This window comes from Triticum aestivum, chromosome 2D (genome assembly GCF_018294505.1).
Source record: "Triticum aestivum cultivar Chinese Spring chromosome 2D, IWGSC CS RefSeq v2.1, whole genome shotgun sequence".
Taxonomy (NCBI): Eukaryota; Viridiplantae; Streptophyta; class Magnoliopsida; order Poales; family Poaceae; genus Triticum; species Triticum aestivum.
The window spans coordinates 336,503,364-336,519,547 of record NC_057799.1 but is presented as its reverse complement, the minus strand read 5'-3'; the positions used below and the strand labels follow the sequence as shown (position 1 = coordinate 336,519,547).

Genomic DNA, 16,184 nt, shown 5'->3' with positions numbered 1-16,184 from the left:
ATCCTATGAAGACGCATTTTTCCGATTTGGGTTCGAGCTTTTCAGGTTGAAGTTTCTTGACATAAGCATCGCATCCCCAAACTTTTAGAAACGACAGCTTAGGTTTCTTCCCAAACCATAATTCATACGGTGTCGTCTCAACGGATTTCGACGGAGCCCTATTTAAAGTGAATGCGGCAGTCTCTAAAGCATAACCCCAAAATGAGAGCGGTAAATCGGTAAGAGACATCATAGATCGCACCATATCCAATAGAGTGCGATTACGACGTTCGGACACACCATTTCTCTGAGGTGTTCCAGGCGGCGTGAGTTGTGAAACTATTCCACATTTCCTTAAGTGTGTACCAAATTCGTGACTCAAATATTCTCCACCATGATCTGATCGTAAGAATTTTATTTTTCTGTCACGTTGATTCTCGACTTCACTCTGAAATTCCTTGAACTTTTCAAAGGTGTCAGACTTGTGTTTCATTAGGTAGACATACCCATATCTACTTAAATCATCAGTGAGAGTGAGAACATAACGATATCCTCCGCGAGCCTCAACACTCATTGGACCACACACATCGGTATGTATGATTTCCAATAAGTTGGTTGCTCGCTCCATTGTTCCGGAGAACGGAGTCTTGGTCATCTTACCCATGAGGCATGGTTCGCACGTGTCAAATGATTCGTAATCAAGAGACTCCAAAAGTCCATCTGCATGGAGCTTCTTCATGCGCTTGACACCAATGTGACCAAGGCGGCAGTGCCACAAGTATGTGGGACTATCGTTATCAACTTTACATCTTTTGGTATTCACACTATGAACATGTGTAACATCACGTTCGAGATTCATCAAAAATAAACCATTGACCAGCGGGGCATAACCATAAAACATATCTCTCAAATAAATAGAACAACCATTATTCTCAATTTAAATGAGTAGCCATCTCGAATTAAACGAGATCCAGATACAATGTTCATGCTCAAAGCTGGCACTAAATAACAATTATTGAGGTTTAAAACTAATCCCGTGGGTAGATGCAGAGGTAGCGTGCCAACGGCGATCACATCGACCTTGGAACCATTCCCGACGCGCATCGTCACCTCGTCCTTTGCCAGTCTTCGTTTATTCCGTAGTTCCTGCTTTGAGTTACAAATATGAGCAACCGCATCGGTATCAAATACCCAGGAGCTACTACGAGTACTGGTAAGGTACACATCAATTACTTGTATATCACATATACCTTGGGTGTTGCCGGCCTTCTTCTTGTCCGCTAAATATTTGGGGCAGTTCCGCTTCCAGTGACCACTTCCCTTGCAATAAAAGCACTCAGTCTCGGGCTTGGGTCCATTCTTTGACTTCTTCCCGGTAACTGGTTTACCGGGCGCGGCAACTCCCTTGCCGTCCTTCTTGAAGTTCTTCTTACCCTTGCCCTTCTTGAACTTAGTGGTTTTATTCACCATCAACACTTGATGTTCTTTTCTGATCTCTACCTCAGCTGATTTCAGCATTGAATATACCTCGGGAATGGTCTTTTCCATCCCCTGCATATTGTAGTTCATCACAAAGCTCTTGTAGCTTGGTGGAAGCGACTGGAGGATTCTGTCAATGACCGCGTCATCCGGGAGATTAACTCCCAGCTGAGACAAGCGGTTGTGCAACCCAGACATTTGAGTATGTGCTCACTAACAGAACTGTTCTCCTCCATTTTACAGCTGAAGAACTTGTCGGAGACATCATATCTCTCGACCCGGGCATGAGCTTGAAAAACCAGTTTCAGCTCCTCGAACATCTCATATGCTCCATGTTTCTCAAAACGCTTTTGGAGACCCGGTTCTAAGCTGTAAAGCATGCCGCACTGAACGAGGGAGTAATCATCAGCACGCTGCTGCCAAGCGTTCATAACGTCTTGGTTCTCAGGGATTGGTGCTTCACCTAGCGATGCTTCTAAGACATAATCTTTCTTGGCTGCTATGAGGATGATCCTCAGATTCCGGACCCAGTCCGTATAGTTGCTGCCATCATCTTTCAGCTTGGTTTTCTCTAGGAACGCATTGAAATTGAGGACAACGTGGGCCATTTGATCTACAATACATAGTGTAAAGATTTAGACTAAGTTCATGATAATTAAGTTCATATAATCAAATTATTTAATGAACTCCCACTCAGATAGACATCCCTCTAGTCATCTAAGTGAAACATGATCCGAATTCAACTAGGCCGTGTCCGATCATCACGTGAGACGGACTAGTCAAGATCGGTGAACATCTCCATGTTGATCGTATCTTCTATACGACTCATGCTCGACCTTTCGGTCCTCCGTGTTCCGAGGCCATGTCTGTACATGCTAGGCTCGTCAAGTCAACCTAAGTGTATTGCGTGTGTTCCGAGGCCATGTTCTGTACATGCTAGGCTCGTCAACACCCGTTGTATTCGAACGTTAGAATCTATCACACCCGATCATCACGTGGTGCTTCGAAACAACGAACCTTCGCAACGGTGCATAGTTAGGGTGAACACTTTCTTGAAATTATTATAAGGGATCATCTTACTTACTACCGTCGTTCTAAGCAAATAAGATGCAAAATATGATAAACATCACATGCAATCAAATAGTGACATGATATGGCCAATATCATCATGCTCCTTTGATCTCCATCTTCGGGGCACCATGATCATCTTCGTCACCGGCATGACACCATGATCTCCATCATCATGATCTCCATCATTGTGTCTTCATGAAGTCGTCACGCCAACGAATACTTCTACTTCTATGGCTAACGCGTTTAGCAATAAAGTAAAGTAATTTACATGGCGTTTATTTAATGACACGCAGGTCATACAAAATAATAAAGATAACTCCTATGGCTCCTGCCGGTTGTCATACTCATTGACATGCAAGTCGTGATTCCTATTACAAGAATGTGATCAATCTCATACATCACATATATCATTCATCACATCTTCTGGCCATATCACATCACATAGCACTTGCTGCAAAAACAAGTTAGACGTCCTCTAATTGTTGTTGCAAGTTTTTACGTGGTTTGTAGGTTTCTAGCAAGAACGATTTCTTACCTACGTATGACCACAACGTGATTTGCCAATTTCTATTTACCCTTCATAAGGACCCTTTTCATCGAATCTGTTCCGACTAAAGTAGGAGAGACAGACACCCGCTAGCCACCTTATGCAACTAGTGCATGTCAGTCGGTGGAACCTGTCTCACGTAAGCGTACGTGTAAGGTCGGTCCGGGCCGCTTCATCCTACAATGCCGCCGAAACAAGAAACGACTAGTAGCGGCAAGAAGAATTGGCAAACTCAACGCCCACAACTGCTTTGTGTTCTACTCGTGCATAGTAACTACGCATAGGCCTGGCTCATGATGCCACTGTTGGGAATCGTAGCATAATTTTGAAATTTTCCTACGCTCACCAAGATGCATCTATGGAGTATACTAGCAACGAGGGGAAGGGAGTGCATCTACATACCCTTGTAGATCGCGAGCGGAAGCGTTCCAATGAACGTGGATGACGGAGTCGTACTCGCCGTGATCCAAATCACCGATGACCGAGTGCCGAACGGACGGCACCTCCGCGTTCAACACACGTACGGTGCAGCGACGTCTCCTCCTTCTTGATCCAGCAAGGGGGAAGGAGAGGTTGATCGAGATCCAGCAGCACGACGGCGTGGTGGTGGATGTAGCGGGTCTCGTGCAGGGCTTCGCCGAGCTTCTACGAGAGAGAGAGAGAGAGAGAGAGAGAGAGGTGTTGCAGGGGAGGAGGGAGGCGCCCAAGGCTGTTGTTTGCAGCCCTCCCTCCCCCCCTTTATATAGGCCCCTGGGGGGGGGGTGCGCCAGCCCCAAGAGATGGGATCTCAAGGGGGGCGGCGGCCACAAGGGGGGGAAGGGGTTGCCTTGCCCCCCAAGGCAAGGGGGAACTCCCCCCTAGGGTTCCCAACCCTAGGCGCATGGGGGGAGGCCCAAGGGGGGTGCCCCAGCCCACTAGGGGCTGGTTCCCTTCCACTTTCAGCCCACGGGGCCCTCCGGGACAGGTGGCCCCACCCGGTGGACCCCCGGGACCCTTCCGGTGGTCCCGGTACAATACCGATAACCCCCGAAACTTTCCCGGTGGCCGAAACTGAACTTCCTATATATAATTCTCCACCTCCGGACCATTCCGGAACCTCTCGTGACGTCCGGGATCTCATCCGGGACTCCGAACAACTTTCGGGTTTCCGTATACATATATCTCTACAACCCTAGCGTCACCGGACCTTAAGTGTGTAGACCCTAAGGGTTCGGTAGACATGCAGACATGACCGAGACGCCTCTCCGGTCAATAACCAACAGCGGGATCTGGATACCCATGTTGGCTCCCACATGTTCCACGATGATCTCATCGGATGAACCACGGTGTCGAGGATTCAATCAATCCCGTATACAATTCCCTTTGTCAAACGGTATGTTACTTGCCCGAGATTCGATCGTCGGTATCCCAATACCTTGTTCAATCTCGTTACCGGCAAGTCTCTTTACTCGTACCGCAATGCATGATCCCGTGACTAACGCCTTAGTCACATAGAGCTCATATGATGATGCATTACCGAGTGGGCCCAGAGATACCTCTCCGTCACACGGAGTGACAAATCCCAGTCTCGATCCGTGCCAACCCAACAGACACTTTCGGAGATACCCGTAGTGCACCTTTATAGTCACCCAGTTACGTTGTGACGTTTGGCACACCCAAAGCACTCCTACGGTATCCGGTAGTTGCACGATCTCATGGTCTAAGGAAAAGATACTTGACATTGGAAAAGCTCTAGCAAACGAAACTACACGATCTTTTATGCTATGCTTAGGATTGGGTCTTGTCCATCACATCATTCTCCTAATGATGTGATCCCGTTATCAACGACATCCCATGTCCATAGTCAGGAAACCATGACTATCTGTTGATCAACGAGCTAGCCAACTAGAGGCTTACTAGGGACACGTTGTGGTCTATGTATTCACACATGTATTACGATTTCCGGATAATACAATTATAGCATGAATAATAGACTATTATCATGAACAAAGAAATATAATAATAACCATTTATTATTGCCTCTAGGGCATATTTCCAACACCATGAACACCTTCTGGTAGGATATGATAGGTCTTTAGATCGGAGTAGGCTAGTAGATCCGGTGAACCTACCTTGTGCAGCAGTAGATGAACTCGAGCTGGAGGCCATCGTGGTGCTGGTGCGCACGGCGATGGCGGAGAGTGGGCAAGGTGGAGGTGGCGGCGATGTGTAGGCAGTGGCGGCGGCGGAGCTTCCCGTCACTGTCAGCGCTAGACCTAGATCGGGTCGGGGTTTTCGGTGGGGAGACTGGCAACGCGGTGAACCCCGTACCGCGTGCCGCCGGCCCCCACCTCTTTATGTAGCGCTGCATGACAGGGGCCCGTCAACCATATTGCGGTTGGGCGCCCCCGATCAGGGCGCGGATCAGGGGCCCGGTGGGCCGTTCGGCCCACACGGAAAGAGATCAACATAACATTCTCCCCCTTGATCTCAACTTTTACTTTTAACCTTATACTTTCTAGTTTATTTGTTTCATCGCATATTGGTACATAGAGCATGTTTCATCGTCACGGCTTAATTGCCGTTAGAATCATACAGCTACAACATACGTTATGTTCAGAAACAAATTCTGTTCCTTTTGGGCCTATCCAGGAATCATAAGGCTTTCCCTTAAACCCATGCCGGCTAAGTGTTCCTTGAACACATTGGGTGGTAAGCCTTTCGTTAGCGGATCCGCAAGCATATCCTTTGTCCTTATATGCTCGAGACTTATAGTTTGATCCTGGATTTTATCTTTCACAACATAATACCTTATCTCTATTGTTTTGGCAGCATTACTCGACTTGTTGTTGTGAGCGTAAAATACTGCGGGCTGGTTGTCGCAGTACATCTTTAGTGGTTTGTGAATACAATCTACCACTTTCAAGTCGGGTACAAATTTCTTTAGCCATATCGCCTGCCCCGTGGCTTCGAAGCATGCTATGAATTCTGCATACATCGTGGATGATGCAACTATCGACTGTTTGGAGCTTTTCCACGAAATAGCTCCCCCAGCGAGGGTGAATATGTATCCTGACGTGGATTTTCTATCATCTCTGTCCCCCGCAAAATCTGCGTCTGAATACCCTTTTATCTCTAGGGAATCACTTCTCCTGTATATTAGCATGTAGTCCTTCGTGCCTTGCGCATAACGCAATGCTTTCTTTACCATCTTCCAGTGCTCTAGGCCTGGATTCTCTTGATATCTACCGAGTACCCCGGTGATAAAAGCTAAGTCAGGGCGAGTGCACACTTGTGCATACTGTAAGCTGCCAACTGCCGAAGCATATGGTACTGCTTTCATTTGATCGATCTCATACTGGTTCTTGGGACATTGAAATTTCCCAAAACTATCGCCCTTGACTATTGGAGCAGGTGTGGCTTTACTCGCATGCATATTATACTTTTTAAGAACCTTTTCTAAATATGCTTGCTGAGATAGTCCTAAGACTCCATTGTTCCTATCTCGGTGAATTTCTATGCCCAAAACATATGATGCTTCACCAAGATCTGTTATGTCAAAATTTGAGGATAAGTATTTCTTTGTTTCTTGTAGTAGACTAACATCACTACTAGCAAGCAGGATATCATCCACATACAAGATTAGGAAAATATATTTCCCATTTTTAAACATTGCATAAATGCAATTATCCTCAATATTTTCTTTAAATCCAAAACTTTTAATCGTTTGATTAAACTTTAGATACCACTGCCGAGAGGCTTGTCTTAATCCATAAATGGATTTCTTCAGGCGGCATCCCATATTTTCCTTGCCTTCCATGATAAAACCCTTGGGTTGTTTCATGTAGACCTTTTCTTTTAAATCACCATTCAGAAATGCCGTCTTAACATCCATTTGATGTAACTCTAAATCAAAATGAGCAACTAATGCCATTATGATTCTGAAGGAATCCTTACATGAGACTGGAGAAAATGTCTCATTGTAATCTATCCCTTCTCTTTGTGTAAATCCTTTTGCCACGAGTCGTGCTTTATACTTTTCTATATTCCCTTTAGAGTCATACTTAATTTTGTAGACCCATTTACAGCCTACTGTTTTGGCTCCTTTGGGAATTTCCTCTAAGTCCCAAACATCTTTGGAACTCATCGATTTCATCTCGTCTTCCATTGCCTTCATCCACTTCGATGAATGAGGGCTTCTCATGGCTTCTTCATATGAGGTGGGATCTTTTTCCATATGAACCATTTCTGTGTTATAAACTTTAAAGTCAGTAGAAATAGCTGACTTTCTTGGTCTTGTAGACCTTCTAAGGGCCTCAGTTTCTGGCACATTTTGTGCCTCAACTTCTGGCACTTCTTCTAAATTTTGCTGTTGCACCTCCCTTTCATGCTCAACAACGGGTTCAGTCGGCTCCTGACGGACAGGTTCCGGGTCTTTCCCCATAGCTGTCATGGGTGGAGTTGCAACTGGTAGTGAGAAAAATGGCTCCTGAATCATCGGATTAGGTGCATGCACCCTCTTCTCCTCAAGATCAATTTTCCGAGCTACCAAGCTCCCCCTCATCATTTCGTCCTCTAAGAAGACTGCATGTCTCGTTTCTACAAACTTTGTATATCTGTCAGGGCAGTAGAAACGAAAACCTTTTGATCTGTCTGGATAGCCAATGAAGTGGCAACTTACTGTTTTGGGATCTAACTTTGCAATGTTTGGATTAAACATTTTGGCCTCAGCAGGGCACCCCCACACCCTGAAGTGTTGTAGGGAGGGCATCCTTCCTGTCCATAGCTCGTACGGTGTTTTGGGCACCGACTTGCTTGGTACTCTATTGAGAATGTGAATGGCGGTTTTAAGCGCCTCCATCCATAATCCCAATGGCAAGTTGGAATAACTCATCATGCTGCGCACCATATCCATAAGGGTACGGTTGCGCCTTTCAGCTACTCCATTTTGCTGAGGCTCGCCCGGCATTGAATACTGGGCTACTATGCCAGTCTCCTGCAAGAACTTCGCAAAAGGTCCAGGGACTTGGCCATATGGAGTGTGTCGACCGTAGTACTCTCCCCCACGGTCGGACCTTACTATCTTTATTCTTTTATCGTGCTGATTTTCAACTTCAGCTTTGAATATTTTAAATTTATCCAACGCTTCCGATCTTTCTTTGATTGGATAAATATAACCATAGCGAGAGTAATCATCTGTGAATGTTATGAACGAGTCATATCCATCCACACTTTTCACCGGAAATGGTCCACAAATATCAGTGTGAATGATTTCTAGTGTGCCTGTGCTATGGATTGCACCTTTTTTGATTTGTTTTACGTACTTTCCTTTAATGCAATCTATGCATTGTTCTAAGTCTGAAAATTCTAACGGAGGAAGAATTTCACTTTTGACTAATCTTTCTATTCTCCCCTTCGAAATATGGCCCAAGCGACAGTGCCATAATTTCGATGAGTCAAATGTTCTTTTCCTTTTCTTTTGTTCTTTATTCGACGCAGAAACATGTTCTTTCACATTGCAAACGGAATAAACTTTTTCACGAAGTGATAACAAATAAAGCTCATCATGTAGTAAAGCATCACCCACATAAGCATTATTTAACCAAATGGCACACTTGCCATGTCCAAAATAACACTCATAATTATCTTTGTCCAAGCAAGAAACACTTATTAAGTTTCTATTACATGATGGAACAAATAAAACATCTCTAAGTAGAAGATTGAATCCATCAGCTAACTCCAAGGAGATATCACCGACAGCTTCAACTTCTGCTTCAACTCCGTTCGCCACTTCAATGCGTCTTTCGCTTCTTAGCGTAGTCCGCGTCGAATGGAATCCCTCTTTTTGCCATGATCGACTTTAGCCAAACAGGACAGTCTTTCTTGTAATGCCCGGTCTTCTTACAGTGGAGACAAGTGTCTTTGTCCACTGAGAAAGGCTGTTGCTGACGCTGATGCTGATAGGAAACTTTTCCTTGTGGCTTTGAAGGAGAACTTTTGTTGTTTTGATTGTAATTCTTTCTTTTGTGACCATGCACATAGTTGAGTGTACCATCATGTGAGGCTTTTAGTCTCTCCTCCTCTTGAACACACATTGCTATTGTCTTTTCTACGTCCCATGTTCCAGGTGACATGTTATAGTTCACAACAAAAGCTTCAAACTCCTTCGGCAATGAAGCCATGACAAGGTGGACCAGGAGCGCTGGTTTGATCTCCAGATCCGCATCCATGGGTTTGAGCTTTGCTGCCATATTGCTCATCCTGAGGATGTGCTCTCTTATGCCATGACTGCCACCTGTGTATTTTTCTGTCACCAGTTGCTCTAACACCTGGGTGGCATATATCTTTGAAGAGCCAGTGAACTGGCTCTTTATCTTTGAGAGCAACTCCCCTGCGGAAGTGCACTCTCCAATGGAGCCAACAATGGCGCTCTCAATGGTGTTCTTTATAAAAGCCATGCATTTTTTATTTGCATTGACCCACTTTTGATTATCTATGAGGTAGGACTGCTCCAAAGGAGCATAGTCCCCTTTCCTTTTAGCCCATGCAGCATCATCGTCAGTAGCCTCTCTTACTGGCTCTGTGGGTCTGACCGGCTGTGGTTTCTCCACAACCCAGTCAAGATCAGCACAAACAAACGCCAGTTCAACTTTCTTCCTCCACTCAGTGTGGTTGTCACCTCTGAGTGTCGGAACTTCTTTTAGGCAACTCATCAAATGAAAGCCTCCTGAAATTACAATTTAAGTGACATTAATATAACAATCATATGTATTAATATAACGTTGGTCAAATTAAACATATAATTGTCTATGCAATTAAATCTATATTACCGTTGGGCAAAAATTAGAAATAAATGCACCTTTAAATAAAACATGATCATGTTATTAACAACGTTGGTCATAAAAATAACATAATCATATTCATTTTAATAATCACTTTAACATGCTCTTAAAAAACTTAATACTATGGAAACTTTTATTTTCTTTGTAAAAGAGCATTAATTATTTACGCAGCGGAAAATCATGAATAAAAATTCACGAACTTTTTAATTTTTACAGAAACTTTTCTATGACCGAATAAAAAATCAAGAACTTTTTTGGTTCTACAGGAACTTTTACTTTGTAAAATACATAAACTTTTCTTTTTTTGGAATTTTTTCTATTCTCTGTAAAAAAAATAGCTGCAGCAGAAACCAGCGCGCGCGGCCCGTAGCGGAAAAAGCCGGCCCACGGCTTGGCCTGCGCGCTGGCCGCGACTGTGGCCTGGGCCCAGCGCCTATGCGCGCGCCGCTGCCGCCGGCCTCGTCCACTTTCGGCCCAGAAGCCCAGCGGCGCGCTAGGGTTTGCATCTCAGCCGTCAATTCCTATCGAACGGCCACGCGCGCCGATCGGCGGAACAAAATGGGCAGCCCCCGTCGGGGGGGGAGGAAACCTAGCTCGTTCCCCATCGCTCGCACCGCTCGCCTCGTTCTCTCCGCCGCGGCGGCTCTGCCTGTCGGTCCGGTCGCGCCGGTCGCCGGCGACGAAAGCCATCGCGCCACCGCGCCACCGCGTCGCGCGGGTGTGCTCTTCCTTCCCCTTTCTCTGTTTCTCCCCATCTCCTTCAACAGAGAGCGTGAGAGAGAGCAGAGAGTCGCAGCCGGCCTTCCCGATGCGGCGGGTCGAGCCACGCCGGCCACCGGCGACGGCGTCGAGCCGCGCTGTGCGAGCCTTCCCTTTCCCCCTTTCTCTTTCTCTTTTTCACCCATCCACCACCTCCTTGTCATAGAGAGAGAGAGAGGTGAGCTGCGGTGCGAGATACGGCGGCGCCCTCCCTGTCCCCTTTGCCGGCGTGCGCGAGCACCTCGATGGTGAACGCGTCGCCGTCAAACGGCTCAGTGGTGGTGCCTGTACTTTGCCCCTGTGGGGGGTTGGTTCTTCGTCTCTGTCGCCTCGGCTTGCCGATGCGCGACGGGATCGAGAGGAACAGGCGCGGCCTTACGGCGGCGCTCTTTTCTTCTTTGCCCTTCTAGGGTTCTTTGAGGAAGAGGATCTCTTTTCTTTTTCTTTTTCTGTTGTTGTTTCTTTGTACCAAAATCAACTAGCCCGATCTGGCTGATACCATTGATAGGTCTTTAGATCGGAGTAGGCTAGTAGATCCGGTGAACCTACCTTGTGCAGCAGTAGATGAACTCGAGCTGGAGGCCATCGTGGTGCTGGTGCGCACGGCGATGGCGGAGAGTGGGCAAGGTGGAGGTGGCGGCGATGTGTAGGCAGTAGCGGCGGCGGAGCTTCCCGTCACTGTCAGCGCTAGACCTAGATCGGGTCGGGGTTTTCGGTGGGGAGACTGGCAACGCGGTTAACCTCGTACTGCGTGCCGCCGGCCGCCACCTCTTTATGTAGCGCCGCGTGACAGGGGCCCGTCAACCATATTGCGGTTGGGCACCCCTGATCAGAGCGCGGATCAGGGGCCAGGTGGGCCATTGGGCCCACACGGAAAGAACATGGGGAGACTCGCTAGGTTATCAGAAATAAGGGCCGATTTACTCCCCTTGGACATAAACCGTCCGCGCCAGGGCTCAGCCCGCGTCGCCACCCGTTCTACCAATGGATCGAAGGCACTCATTAGAATATTTGAGTCGGCCATCAGCGTTCTCAAATAGGTAATGGGAATTGATGCCAGTCTACAATTCAAGTTATCCGCATTCCGTTGTTGCTCGTCAGCCGGGAAGCCTATAATGACGACCTTATTCTTATCAAAGTTGATCTTAAGTCCCGACATGGCCTCAAAGCAGAGGAGCTGGAACTTAAGATTCACTATGTCAAGGGCCGATCCTTCCACCATAATCATGGTGTCGTCCGCATATTGGAGGTGGGTGACCCCACCCCCCAGGATCAGGTGGCCAACAACCCCTTATATGTGGCCTGACGTCCTAGCTTTATCCAAGATGACTGCCAGAGCGTCGACAACAAGGACAAAGAGGAGAGGGGATATCGGGTCACCTTGCTTCACTCCCGCAGATGACGTGAAGAAAGGCCCGACCTCACCATTGATATTGATAGCAGTCCTACCAGATCGGACCAACTGCATGATCCAAGAGCACCATCTGTCATCAAAGCCCTGACGTTGAAGTACCAACCTCAAGAAGGACCAATCCAGACGATCATAGGCCTTCTGGAAGTCCATCTTGAGGAAGATACCCTTATGACCATGCGTCTTGACCTCATGAACAATCTCATGAAGGGCTAGGATCCCATCATGGATTCGCCGCCCTTTTAGAAAAGTCATCTGTAGCGGGTGATCAAAGCGCTCTGCAACAGGGGCTAGACGGGTCGCGCACACTTTGGAGAAAATGCACTCAAGCACATTAATAACTGTGATAGGACGAAAGTGGCGGATATCTGTAGCCCCAACTATTTTGGGGATAAGGGTGATGACCCCATAATTAACCCGGGACATGTCAAAAGTTCCAATGCAGAACTCATGGAACATTGGCATGATTACTGGTTTAACGTCCCAGAACTTCTGGAAGAAGACCACCGGCAAGCCATCCGATCCCGGGGCCGACCCCGCCTTCATAGAGGCGATGCCCCTGCCCACCTCTTCCGGGGAGAATGGGATGGTAAGCTTCGCATTCTCGCTATCAGAGACTCTATCCGCCATCGGCCAGAAGTCCTCCGCCAGGGATACCCCACCCCGGGGTTCCGCCGTGAATAGCTCATTAAAGGAGTAAATATGGGATCTAATCTCGTCCGGGTGTTCCAGGAGGGTGTCCCCATCCCAGAGGCACGGGATGGAGCACTTCCTACAGCACCCAGTGGCGAGCGCCTGGAAGTAAGCAGTATTGGCATCACCCTCAAGCATCCACTTCTGGACCCCGTGTCGTTGCCAGAATAGCTCTTCACCCATGAATATCTCCATCAACAAGGATTCAAGGGCGTACCGCCAGAGCCAGTCGTCAGCCGAGAGGCCGGTCGAATCGGCCACCTCATCCAGGGCCTTAATCTGGTCCAACAGTTCCCCTTTGCGAACCCTAAGATCCGCACCAAGGTTGGATCCCCACCCACGCATGAACTGGCGAGAGACGCTGCAGTGTTGCCATATGCCCGTGGCGCAAAAAGACCTTGGTGGGGAAGCCGCGACTTCAGTCCACCGGTCCCGCACCATTTCAATGAACCCTGGCTGCAATAACCAAGATGGTTCAAAATGGAAGTGTCGCATTCGTGGTGGCTCCCCTTCCCAGAGGAGAATAGCAAGGGAGCATGGTCAGACCCAATCCGCATGACCGCCCGAAGCGAGCAGAGCCGGAACATGACCTCCCACTGTATAGACACCAGGACCCTATCTAACACGCTCCGGATGGGATCCGCCTGCTTGTTTGTCCATGTGAATCTAGCCCCTACGTGGGCTATCTTCCGTAAGGCCATATTCGCAATGAAGTCGTTGAACATGGACATGCGTCGCCGGTCCACATTAGGGGTGCTCTTGTCAGCCTCAGTCCGAATCAAGTTAAAGTCGCCGGCCACCACTACCGGTGTAGTGCAGCGAGCGACCTTATCCTGAAGCTCAGCCAAGAAGTCTACTGACCACCCGTGGTCAGCCGGGCCATAAACGATGATTACCTCCCAGCGGAGGTTCAATCGTCGGTCAGTGATGGACATGCTCAGGAAGAATTACCCTCGCTCCATATCCTCAACCGAGAACAAGTCCTCCCGAACCCCCAACAGGAGGCCCCCTGAGAGCCCCGTCGTCGGCAACCATTGCACGGCAAAATGGGTGCGGCGAGAGTCCCTGGAGCTCCTGGATGGTAAAGTCCTGCCTAATCGTCTCTTGCAGACTAACTATATCTATCTCCTCCTGCCTAAGGTAATCAATCAGTTGCCGCCTCCGACCGAGGTGTCCAAAGCCCCGTATGTTCCAACATAGGAGCTTCATAAAGGAATCGTCGGTGTCCTACTAGGCCCCTCGGGTGGGGCTGAATTAGCCCACCTGCCAGTTGCGGGACGAGGTAACAGCTTATCCAAGTGACCGCGACGCCCGTTCCTAGCGGGGCCGCCGCCAGCCGGAGCCTCCCTAGGAGGGAGGCCAACACTAGCACTGCGCACCATAGTCGGTTGCTCGGTTGGGTTCAGTCGTGTTGGCGGTCTTCCCCTCAAGGCCCTTGCAGCTCAAGGGCTTCCGAGGTTACCAGACCCACAGACGTGCGGGTTGGACCCGCCACTACTCCGGGCTCTCTATGCCCAGAGATAGTAGTGGCAGCTGAGCTCCCCGCAGCCCCAAGCTCTGCTTGAGCCTGGGCCTTTGCAAGGGCCCCATCCAATCTCTCCTTGGTGCAAATGGCCGAGATTTTCTCAAGTCGAGGACCTTTATCGCCCCTAAAGACAATGTCTCAGTCAGAAGCAACGTCTCCGAGATGTGCAGGCGGAACCGGACCAAGAATCGCAAACCGAGATCCAAAGCCAGAATTAATAGGGGTGGTGGCTATCATACCTGGGGTGAGATCGCGTGCCGCTGCCCTCATGGCAGCCATCTCTGAGACCGTCAGGACGCGACCGTCCGGGAGAGTCCGAGAGAGGGACAGGCGCATGCTCTATCTAGACGCCATGGACGGGGAGGGTGCCGAACGAGTCCTGGAGCCGGGCACGGGAGAGTCAGTGCCGGTCGTGCCCAACCCCAAGCGAGACGGCGGCGCCGTAGCAGGGACCAGTGCCGGGGATGCCACAACTGGCGAGGGTGGGGTCCCAGGCGAGCGAGAGTAGCGCACCACCCCGGGTGAGCACGGGGAGGACGACGGGCACACATCCATCCCCATACTTGCAGTATCGTCCTCCTGATCCAGTGCCTTCGAAGGTGTTGTTGAAGTGGGCCTCACCACCGCAGGTGGTGGCGATGCCAGTCCGCCTCTAGTGAGGGCCAGGGTGGCAGCCCTGGGGGCCCCGACCCCGCCTCGGCAACGCGAGCGGGGCTCTGCTGGTCGGAGTCCTTCACCAGAGGGACGTCATCATCCTCGGACAAGGACTCATCAGAACCCTCCTCACCCCCGTCGTGCCGGTCATCGGTGGGAGCCGGTGGCAGGGGAGGCGGGATCACTCTCGACGGGCTCTCGAGCTCCTCCAGATCGACCTCATAGGTGAGACGCCCACCCTTCTTACCAAAGTAGAAGATCAAGGATAAGCCTTCCACATCGGCCAGCATCGGGCACAGAACCTCGATACGGGCCGGATCATCTCCCTCCAGGGAGGCGAGATCAACAGATAAGAGCTTGCCCACCGGCTCCGAGACAGCCTTGAGAATGTGCTCAAGCTTGCCCCCTCTAGGGGCGAGCCTGCTTCCCTTTGGGAGCCCGTATACCAGCACCCATACCGCGGTCAACGGTGGGACCGAATCTGGTTCCGCGGTGGCCTCCTTGACGGAGATGAGGAACTTCTTGAGTGGGCATTTGATGTTGTCATGGGTGCAAACACGGAGAAGCTCAGCAGAAGGGAATGACAAAGAGAAGACCAGAGGTGCAGTCTCAGTGACGACCCAGGAGAAGTCTCTGTCACAGTAATCGCCGATGTAGGCCGTCAGCTCGTCGCGAATGAGGTCCGCAGTAACCACGACCGACTGCGGCAGAGTCTGACCAGGAACGAGCGAGACCGTCACCAAGTGCGGCCTGACAGGCTCCTCATCCAGATCCGCGTCGACGTAGTAGAAACCACAGCCCTCATACCCATACCCCAAGTATGCAAGAGTCGTGGGGCATCGGGGAGGCGCCGGGCACTCGGAGCAGAAGTGCCATGTGTATCTACAGTTGATACACATCATCTCCTCCCAAGACCTGGACCGTCCGCTCCTAGCCGGGGGCGGCACCGAAGCCTCCTGCTTTGGTCCAGGAAGGGCGGGGCGAACATCCGGAACCGTCCCATCACCATAGGGAGGTCCTTGCTGGGTGCACTTCTTCTTTTTGTTCTTGTACTTCTTCCGGGGCAGGAGTTCGGACGGGCCCAGAGCATCTTCGAAGCGCCGAGGCGACGAGTACCGCGGCACATCGTCCGCGGGTCGTCTCCAATCCTGGAGTCCGCACCACAGCGGCGCCTTGCATACTTAGTACCTTGGGTCGGTCTGGCCTCGCCGAGCTGCTCACGCGGGGCCTCCCGATGGGACCGCA

At 49.7% G+C, this 16,184-nt stretch overlaps 1 protein-coding gene across 1 annotated transcript; it reads right to left on the bottom strand.

Annotated features, from left to right (window-relative positions):
• Positions 1 to 8,641: 8,641 nt before the first annotated feature.
• LOC123049299 (uncharacterized) lies at positions 8,642 to 9,738 on the bottom strand. Its single transcript, XM_044472238.1, has one exon. The coding sequence runs from the start codon at positions 9,511 to 9,513 to the stop codon at positions 8,848 to 8,850; it is 666 nt and encodes a 221-aa protein (XP_044328173.1). The 5' UTR covers positions 9,514 to 9,738; the 3' UTR covers positions 8,642 to 8,847.
• Between the last annotated feature and the right edge of the window lie 6,446 nt (positions 9,739 to 16,184).

Excerpts from the sequence above, each read along its gene's own strand:
- LOC123049299 (XM_044472238.1), bottom strand. The coding sequence starts at position 9,513 with ATGGCTTTTATAAAGAACACCATTGAGAGCGCCATTGTTGGCTCCATT.